Source organism: Drosophila eugracilis, unplaced genomic scaffold (genome assembly GCF_018153835.1).
Source record: "Drosophila eugracilis isolate 14026-0451.02 unplaced genomic scaffold, ASM1815383v1 contig_2147, whole genome shotgun sequence".
Lineage (NCBI taxonomy): Eukaryota > Metazoa > Arthropoda > Insecta > Diptera > Drosophilidae > Drosophila > Drosophila eugracilis.
In genome coordinates, this window is record NW_024573030.1 from 2,551,349 (window position 1) to 2,562,023 (window position 10,675).

Sequence of the window (10,675 nt, forward strand, 5' to 3'; positions counted from 1 at the left end):
AGGTGTTAATATTGATCACGATTTGGAGTTGGGTTATGATATTGAAAGCGAAACGGCGTGGTTAACACTTTAAAGACACGTTAACCCACGAATTCTCTAGACTTAGGTCAGAAGCTTAAAAAGTTAGTATACAGAACAAAAATAAATAATGGTCTGAAAATTAGAAATCACTTGATAAAGGGTTTAAAAAATGTATTTAATAAAAACATAAAATTTTAAAATTTCCATCTCTCTTTACTTCTATGTAATTCATAGTTGGTTGCAAACATGACTGTACTGAGAATAGCGATGACAGAAGCTAAAAAAAAAAAAGGAAACACCCACCTCGATCCAGAGGATGGAACCCAGAACTTGCGGTCACTGATTCATGTGATCCCCATCCCGAACTGGGACTCCAAAAACAAAACAAAATGCTGGCTAAACGTATTATGTCCGAGGATGGGGACTTAAGCAGCTGCTGCCACTGGAACCTTCTTACGAATGTAATTTTTATTTACACAATTTTAAGCTAATATTACGTTCAAGCCACGCCCCAGAATATCCGAGCCGGAATACAAGAAAAAACAGAAGCTGAACCCTGAAAAAGAACCAAGAGAAGAACAAGAGGGCAACAAACAGGACGCGAGCCCAACTGAAAAAAAGAACAAAAAAACGACAATCTGTCCCAAAAAAGGATTAATGAAATAAAATTATCTCTTTTTCGGCGTAACGTGAGCTACTGGCAAAGAGCGGGTGGGGGAATTGAAGGGCTTGTATTGCGCCACCCCTTTTCCATCACCACTCGCGGTTCCATGTTCTCCATTTCCCTTTTAAAGCCTATTTTTGCACAGGAAAAATCAAATCCTAATTAACACTATTTATCTTATCTATATATGTTAATACAAAATGCTGAGAAAATTATATTACATTATGAAATAAAATGATAATCTTTCTTTAAATAAAAAGGCGTATTATTTTTTTTTATCACAAAACTAATTAGAGACTAATTATTAAGATATTTTCCTAGTGTACTTGTATATCCCCTCCATTTTCTTAACTGTAGCCCTCATCCTTGTCTAACTCTTTCTCTTTCGGTATGTGTGTGTGGTGTTTTTTTTTCTTTCGAAGGAATTTTTTCGCGTAGTATTTGTCATGGATGTGGGGTTGATAAAGATAGGTTTGTTGGGGTGTTGGCCTCATCAAGTGGGAGCACGTACAAATCTTTTGTGTACCGAGGCCTGCCCGAACTATATGGACATCTCCCTCGCTTAGGTTAACGTTCAAAGTGCGTGTCTCTCTGTAGATAATTTCAGCCTCCTTATTTTTATTTCCTTGGCAATTCCCATATTTTAACATTTTTAAATGCATTTAATTAAGTAGAAAGAGGCTGGCTGTTGGCCCTTGAAAGGGTTGTGCAAACAAATCCAAAAGAATTTAGCTAAATTGCATATAAATAACAGGGCGGGAGAAATTATGAACACAGCTGCTTCTTTTTAAGGTCACATACTTTTTTAATTGGTTGGGTGTTGGCGTTCAATAAATCGTGAAAGGATTCTTATTTTTCTTTTTAGATTTTAAGAAATTTATATCAATGCTACGTTGTCTTCTAAAATTCATTATATTCGATGATTTGTTTCTCTTATTCTTCTGCTTCAAGGTTTTATAATTAATAATCTTTATGTTTATCCAAAATCCTTTCAAAGTACTCCTTCCAACGATTCCATTTCCAAGCGACGCCAACGAAAATGTCTGAATTCCATTTTGGAATTAATTTAATTATGCACAAATGCCAAGATGAAATTGTGGTTGGATTGAAATTTTCGCTGACACATAATGGGTTAATGGCACGGCGAATTCACCTGACCTCATCCTTCGTACGCTTCCCTCCACCAATCCGCTCATTTGTCCAAAAAATTTGAAGGAGCTCTGGCAAAAGTTGATCAAACAAAGGACATAAAGATTTGAAAAACTCGCTCATCATTTCAGGCAACCAAATGGCCTCCAACCCCTTATTAACAGCTTACTTCCTTCTTTTCAGGACCTTGCCACCTTCCTAGTCATCAGTGATACCAATTTGGAGTATTCATAGATATGTTTTAGGTACTCTAATGCAGCTCTTCATGCAGCTACATGCATATATTATATTTCGAAATCAAAAGTGATTTCAGTTTTCTTTTGCTTAAAAGCCAACTGTAGTTACTTATTTAATATATTTAAATTCAAGGATCTTTTGGCATCTCTGACACTTTGCACCTCTCTTCCCATTACGTCTCTCTCGTCTATTCTTGGTAGCCCACCATTCAGTCCCTTAATCCGAGTTCTTGGCTCTGGCTAAATGAAATACATAAATGTCATTCATTCATTTATGCAAAACTTGTAATAATGACAATCGTCTTAGCCAACGAGACGTTGAGATCTCCCAGTTAAATAAGTGAAGACTTCGCTTTACAAAACCTCTCCATAACCACACCCTTTCGCTGACAAGGACCAAAAATGCACGCAAAATAAAATAGCGCAAAAAAAGACAATAAAAAAAATACAAAACCAATGAAAATAAACCAAAATGAAAATTTCTGTTGACACCGAAAGATTTTCATGGCAAATGCCTGTCAAAAATTTTGTGTGTACGCTTGCGAAAAATTTTTCTACCAAAGGTACGTCTTAACCCCTTCCACAGCATCTCTTCATAGCCCCTTTCCTCAGCACCTTTACCACGTTGTTGTTGGGCGGTAATAAAATTCTTAATGTGCCATTAAATCCTTCCACTGCCAACGTCATCAGCGCGTCATGACTTTTGTCGTCGCCAAAAAACCAAAGAAGGTACAAGTCTGAGGAAAGCCCGATGGATGGGGCGCCCTGAAAATGTGGGAAAGGGGCCAAAGGTGGACCTCCTGACTGAAGTTGTTTTGAAATTCCGCCAGGCGAATGGAGAAAATCTAACGAAAATGTTCGCTACGAAATGGCACGTAAATAAATTGCAAAGATTTGTCGTTCTTTCTTCTTTTTGGTAAGAAAAGAAGGGAAAATTGCAAAGAGAAAATTCTCAACTCGATTTTCACCTGCCCTTTTCTGTGTGGTTTCCTTCGCTGTCAGCGAGCCAACGGGAAAAAAGGACAACAAATGAGTTAACATTTTTGGTGGATAACAATTTTCATCACCCCCCATCCACTGTCATTATGATTATTGTCATTTGGTTGAGGTGATTCAATGCATTTAGATTGCATAATTAAGTTATATCCACCAAGAAAATGTTTCATTTGCAAATGGTGTCTGGTCTTAGATCAATGAAAGGTACCAGAAAGGGTTTGTCTATGATGTTCGTAACTTTAAAGTGGCCTTTAGAGTAGAAGAATTTAATCTGTTTCTGTTCTAGACTTTACTTTATATTTTTTAAAGAATTAATAGCCTAAGAAAACTTTTTATTTTTAAGTGATTTAAGTCACTTTTTGGTTTGCATTTAACTGCATTTTTCACATTTACCATAAGCAAGGCCCTCAACCTCTTTTTTTGAAAATTTTCCCATTTTTAATTTTAATTTTCCAGCGAGTATTTCGATTGTTGGTGGCCGCTCACGAGTGTTTAATATTTCACAACAACAAAAGGCAGGCAGGTTGGATGGCCACTTGTCGATATTTAACATAATTGTGCCATTGTTCAGGGACCACGCACATACTCGTATGCGAAATCAAAAAGAGTTCAAGTGTCAACGTTTAAGTCGAAGAAGGGTGGCTCGAAAGTACCAACTCAGGCAGTTAATAGTCGCCAGTAGTGGCCGGGATTCAGTTCAAATTTGTTTGTAAGCGAATGTGCTGCCACAAAATTGTAATTGCTTCTAGAGCCCCGTCTCTATAATTATACTCACATACATGCGAAAAATGTATATGAACAATCATTGCTTTGTTGTTAATATAAAAAGGAATGTATGAATAAGTTGGTTTATAACACCAACACGTCTTAAAGAGCTTGAATGGATTTACATTGAATTTTTGATATCTTAACTTACCACGTTTGTTGTTTAACTTTTATATATTCATGTGTAATATTTCGCCTTCTTTCAATTCAATTTCAGTTCTTATCTGAAAATATTAAGTAAATATTAAGTAAATATTAATAAAATATTGATTTATAAAATGAAAAACTTAGTAATATTTGTGAATGTTTATTTTGTGGCATCAGGTAGCCTTGATTTTAGTGTTGCCTAAAATTTAAAGTTGTTCGAGACAGGTTCTGGGTTTTTGTCATTCAACTTTAGAAATTCGAACCGTCAAGATCAGAGCCTAAATCTTACAGTAAAATCCTTTGCTTAAATTCTAAATTTAACCAGTCATATGGTGACATTATCTTTTGTAAGGGAAATCAATAGTTTTTTGTTAATAGGTAAGTTTTCTATTTAGACGTTTTAGAAGTGTTAATGCCAAATTATCTCTCGATTTTATAGAAAAGTAAATTTACAACTTGTTATAGAATTATGCAGCGTTCATCATTTTCCTGGATAAGTAGCCATATTGTGCGTCCTCGTTTTTGTGGATTGATTGGCGGCAGTTGGCGGGATTTTACAAGGAACAATTCCTCGGATAGTTGGGATCAGGATGATAGTGGTAGCAGTGGCTTTAAGACACCTAGGGTGACGACACCGCGTGCAAGTGCCACATCGACGGTATTGAACGATGCGGGTTCCTATTCGCGTGGCACAAATACCGGTGCACTTGAACGCCGTATCAATCGCGAGGATAATATGTGGCGTGATCGCAGTTATATGGATACGAAATGGTTAAATCCACGTGATCCTTCCGCTTATCGACCAAATTTTCGTCCAACTGAACCAACGTCGCTGCGAAAACAATTTATGCGCAGTCCAGATGAGATATCCCGTGAGGTCATGGGTCGCGATTGGGAGGAAACAGTTAAGACCTACAAGCGAAGTATCACTACCATGGGCGGTGATCAAAAGTTGGCGCCTCGCAGTGAGGCGTGGCCAGTCTCTGATACCTTACGGAATCGCCATAAACATTTGCAAAGGATTCAAATGCAACAGCAACATGAACGTCAGCAGAAGCAGGCACAGCAGCAAGAGCAACGTCAGCAAAGGCAATCACAAAGGAGAGGTCAGCAAAACTATTGGGGCAGGAATGTGACACCACCCAAGGACCAATAATCTCAGCCCATAGTCAATCAAGGCAGTGATCCCTCGAAAAATACCAACTACTTATGATTTATCCCAGTCGACCAGAGTCAAACTTAATTGAATGATCTCAGTATTTCCGATTCCGTCTTAATTTACATTTGTTGAATTCGTTCAGATGTGGATACCAATAATATCCATGTGACTTGAAAGCACTATAAGGTAAATCGAATGAAATGGTTTTCGGAAAAATTTCGGGATGTAACGCATAATAAAGAACATGCAAAAATATTTAGGAAAGGTATTACTAGCAGTGTTTCATTTAAATTGTATTTTTATATTTACATATAAAGTGACTTTATAACCGGGATAATCCGTTACTTGCTGAGTAAACCAATCATCCCAGTAATGTCCCTGAAACTCTATCCTGTTTCACCTTCATCCTCTGCCAGGTGGATTACCTACAAAACATCATCGTCGTCATCATCATCATTATCATCATCATCGTCGTCGTCAACAGGCACGTCCGCTTTGGTACGCCCATTCGGTTATATTAAAACCATTTTTCGCTTATTACCAAAAAATTTAAATATTTTGAAAATAATAAACTGCGGGTGAGTTACTAAGTGGCAGCAGGAGCGACGCCCACAAAAAGCAAACAACGTCCCATTCCCAAGAAAGGAAATGGTATTTGGTTTGGGTTGAGGTGGTTGGTGGGTTGTTGGGTTGGTCGCATCGTCATCAGCATTTGGTATCATCACAATGTCTCCTCCTCTGCCCACCTTTAGCCCACACCAGGACTGGCCATTACTAATCCTCCAGCCCAACGGAACCGAACCCAAAATCTCCCCCTCCCACCAACCAAAAACCCACTGTGCGATATCAGCGCGCCTCGTGTTGATTGTCGCGCATTGCCATCAATGAGAAAATCCAACTCCCGCCCATTCTTTCAGACTCCACCACTGGATTTCCCTCAACCTCTGAGTCCTTGGCCCCTTTTGAAGAACCCCCCCATCACCCGTTTTAATGAGCATCATGCGTTCATCATCATCATGACGATAATGGCCAGTGGCTCGCCAAGAAAAAAAAGGGTTTTAGAAATTATGAAAATTATAAAATCTGAAATCATAGCTGTTTTTCAGTTTCAAGCAAGAATCTTTGCAAATTAAAGTCAAGCAATATTTTCTAATCTTTTATGTGATCAACAATCCACTAAGTGGAAACAATTTGTTCAGAACATATTTTTGTTATAATTCAGAATTTTAATAACTATTACTCCTTTGCATTTGCAAATGTTTATCTCTTTACGTTTTAATTATATTCACATTTTTTAAATTTCATTAAATTTCCAAAACATAACTTATTTTTAAGAAACCCTTTTCCCACCGCCTCTGTAAAAAGTGATAATGCTGATGGTGGCAATGGTTGTTGGTGTTGCTTTCTCATAGTGTCATATTTTTATGATTTTTATGTTAATTCATAACCAGCGACGACGTCGCGGTTGCCAGTTCTCAAATATATACAAGCGCCCGCCCATCTCTATCCTTTCAGCCAGACTCCTTCTTTTTGCCAAATGCTTTTTAATCCTTTTAATGAAAATTAGTTCCTCTCAATAACATTTAATATATTTTCCTTTGCTTTCGGCGACTCCTTGTTTCTATCTCTGCGTTGCCCGTTGTTTTCACAGGCATTATCATAATTTCTGTTTGCAACCCTAAATCAACACTGCTGGTGCTGCTTTGGACCCCAACCCTTTCATCCTTTCTTCCTTTCCCGAATCCAGCTCGATGAAGGGTTACTGGTTCCTGTCCATTTTCGGTGGTTCACTGCGGTGTTCCACTGGATTTTCAGGGCGAATGGCTATGGCACAAGATGATGCTGCAGACATCGTGCTCACGCAGGGAGATTCTCCATTTTTGGCATATATCACAAGGTGATAACCTAAAAAACACCCAACCCAACCGAACCATCAACCCATAACCCCATAACCAACACCCCACGCCTTTTTGTCTTTGGCCTTTCGCGTTTGATTTCCTATGCAGCGTTAAATGGCATTCTGGTCCACGTGTTTTTTCCATGAGCTCGGGAAAATTGAAAACCCAAAAACAGTAAAAATTAATGGGCGTAGCGAAGGCGCTTGCCATCTAATAGTAGCGATTTAGTGTTCAGTATCATTCCGTTATCGATAATGTCTATATAGTTCGGTTAATGTTGCGAAGAGATAGTTGTTTTTGTAGGTAAATTAAATTTCATTTTATATTAAATAACAAAGTTTTAAGAAAAAAGTATAAAGTATAAAGTATTTTTTTCGATGTTTCTTAGATTTTTACGCCTTTTTTACATTTTATAAATTCTAGTATTGAATTTTGTTCATTTTTTCTGGCATTTTCAAAACGAGTTCGTTAAATTTCTCTAGGATTCGAGAGGGAAACGGGCAAAACTGGGCGCCATAGACACTCCGCATTAGCTATGCGAATGATGCAGCCATAAAGAAGTTCATTAGATGCCAAAACAGCGGGGAAGTGGAGCTCCATGGAGTCCATGGTTCGATAGACAAAGGACGGCATCTCCGGGAATATTTTGTTCATGCATTATAATCATTATCATTATTAGCATTATTGTCAGGCAGGACGGACGGAGGAGACTCTACGGACTCCAAGCTGAATTATGCAATGCAGTCCGCGGGGAAATGGGGGGGCGTTTCGGGCGGACTCATTTTCATTTTTGCACGATGGAATGGTGTGAGAAAAACCCCAACTCGTTCATTTCGGTTTCGTTGTCAAATGCAAAAATCGCGAGCCGAAAGGCAGCGCTTCCTTTTCCTTTTTCCTCTTTTACTCTATCTCTATCTCTTTCTGTGTTGAAAATTTTCCAAAAATTCTATTATTATTAATAGAGGCGATAAAGAGAGAGAAAGAGAGAGAGATAGAGAGATAGAAAAGTCGAGTAAGGCGACCATGACGACTGGCTTGGCTTTTTGGATATTTGGTGGTCCTTGTATTTGGCTCCTTGTTCCATGTTACTTTCTGCCGCCGGTATGCGTTTGTCTTTTCGTCCAAAAAGCCGACTACAACAATAACCCCGAAAAATGCACACAGTTTGCATTATAATGCGAAATTTTCGATTGCTCATTTGTGGCATTTACTTTTTACTATAAAAGTTTTATAGCCCAGTCAGTAGAGGCAGTCGCGAATAATGCACATTAAAAAATAATGTCAATTTAATTAGGTTAATATAAAAGTTGATTGTTGAATAAACAGAATGAGACAAAAACATGTATTAATATCAAAGTATTGACGCTATCTTAAACACATCATAGGTTAAAGTACATCTTTCTAAATACTTTTGTTTTTTTCAAGTGCAGCAGCAGCGGCAACATCAACGACAACGGCAACACAAAGCGACGACAGCAGCAACAAAATTTTACACAATGTCATCAACGGCGGCTGACAATGTTGGTCGTGGGCTGAGTTGGAGGAAGTGAGGTTATTTTTGGGGGATGTGGCTGGAAAACGAAGGAAGGACACTGAGACACTGACAATTGTGTGCAATTTTTGGGTACTAAACTTAAAGGATTACTTTTGGCTAATTTCGCACTGCTTTTTGCCAATGCCTGAGGGCCGGTGTGGACAGCCTCGAGAACTAAAGGTTCTCTTGTTTTGGCCGCTCAACAGATTCTTTGATGTTGCCTCCAACAACTCTGTCTTAAAATCAGCGATTTTACGTATGTCTGTAACAAAAATTTAGGATTTGAGATTCCTAACCCTAGACTATATATTCATCGAGCAGGGAAATCATTTTGAATCCCAGATAATAATATTGTCTATAATACTTTAAAAAAAATATTTTATATTAAAATTTATGTTTTTCAAATACTGTTATTTGTAAGCCTAATGGAACGGGAGCCTTTGGATATGGAAATCGCTCTGTCTGGGAAACTTTTCGCCAACTTGAGGAGAATTTTTCCTTCCAACAGCTGTGGGACACCACCTGACCCCATTCCCCAGCCACTTTTCGCCACTTTGGTGTCTGTTCATAAGCCATAAAAATGCCAAAAACTCATTGACTTATGAGGCATTAGCTGGGCCGTTGTACCCCCCAAATAAATTGGCAGAGTTAGGCTAAAATTCAAATTGGATTCCTCGTAATATATATACATATATATATTACTTATTACTATATATATATGTATATAAGAAGAGAGTAAATCTATGTATATATAAATTAGCATTTTTGGACGACCGACGGTCGCCATGGAATGGTTTATTAATGGCAAATTAAAAGCAATAAAAAACAGATGTGCTTAACGTGGCACATTCCAGAGTATGAAAATAAAAGAATAAGGGTATGGGGTTGGGTTTATATCTATATAGTATATATATTTCTGGACTGGGTTGCAGCTCATCAGGAGATTTTGCTGTGCGCACCTTTTGCCAAGTTCGGCGACTTTGTTGTTGTTGTCGTTATGAAAATTACTTTGCTCTTTGCTGCCGCTGCGGCATTTATGGAAAAGAGGCAGCTGAGGAAAACTGGGTGGCAGGGCAGGTTAAACCCCCACTCTGCCCCCCTTCCCTTCACCCATACACACGGTCGAAAAAAGAAAGTTTTGCATTTGAAATTCTGGTTCGGTCGTGTCTGTTGTTGCGCTGCCGTTTTTGCCTTATGCAGTTTATCATTTTTGCAACGCGTCCCCCATTATCCCCACCCACTCTATCCATTCAGGTGGGTAATTTTAATTTTAAGCTTGAGTAATGACAATATTTACTTCCACTTCACCGTTATAGTCAAGCGGTACACGCTTTAATGGCATTTTGATTTGAGATTTTCCACTTTGGCCCCAGCACTTTCTTGACTTTTCGTCCTTTTCTCTTTTTCCATAGTTGGCTCCAGCTGTTGTCCTGCCTGCTGCCTGCTGCCATTCCCCCATCTCCTTCGTCCTGTCGATTATTCCATGTGGTAAACACTCAGAATTTAGCGAACTTGCAAAAATAAATTGTGTTGGCGGTAGTTTGAATTTTTAAAGTCATTTGCCATTTAAATTTCATTTTTTTCTTTTGGGTAATCTATACATTTTACTATACTATTTATGGGAAATACCTCCTTCGTTCAAGTTCTAGAGAACCTTGATGGCTTAACAAATATACTCAAAATATTAAAACACAAAAATCCCAAAAAATTAAAAGACAAAGAAGAAAAGTATTATGACACTCTTATAGCCAATCTAACATTCGCGATTGCAGTTAAACACACAATAAAGGGATACTTTTTATGACCTAGCATAAGATGTATATATTTCCCCATTCTAAAGTTGTTTCGGCAACTTTTCGCAGTCTTAAACAATGGGATGCATCAGTTTTATAGAATTTCTGATAGGGATTGCGGAGCATAAACATATCCCTTCCCCCCACCATCCAGATACACCCACTCTACTAACCCTTTTCGAGATGTGTGCCTGTCCTCGCTGCCAAGATCAACAGAAAGTCATAAAAAATATAGATATAAGAATGTACACATTCGGAGAGCTGGAGAGCGCAGAACACTCAAAAAACGTCGACATTGTCTATAGAAATTTTT

The 10,675-nt window shown here is 38.2% G+C and overlaps 1 protein-coding gene across 2 annotated transcripts; it reads left to right on the forward strand.

Moving 5' to 3' along the window:
- The first annotated feature begins 4,223 nt into the window (after nucleotides 1–4,223).
- On the forward strand, nucleotides 4,224–5,405 carry LOC108104944 (ras-interacting protein RIP3). Of its 2 annotated transcripts, none has more exons than XM_017211308.1 (2): nucleotides 4,224–4,356; nucleotides 4,418–5,405. In XM_017211308.1, the coding sequence occupies exon 2, from the start codon at nucleotides 4,448–4,450 to the stop codon at nucleotides 5,132–5,134; it is 687 nt and encodes a 228-aa protein (XP_017066797.1). In that variant the 5' UTR covers nucleotides 4,224–4,356; nucleotides 4,418–4,447; the 3' UTR covers nucleotides 5,135–5,405. The 2 variants fall into 2 exon arrangements, with proteins under 2 accessions (XP_017066797.1, XP_017066798.1); XM_017211309.1 differs by having other exon boundaries at nucleotides 4,444–5,405.
- The last annotated feature ends 5,270 nt before the right edge of the window (nucleotides 5,406–10,675 follow it).

What these genes read in the sequence shown, in the direction of transcription:
- LOC108104944 (XM_017211308.1), top strand. Translation starts at nt 4,448, where the DNA reads ATGCAGCGTTCATCATTTTCCTGGATAAGTAGCCATATTGTGCGTCCT.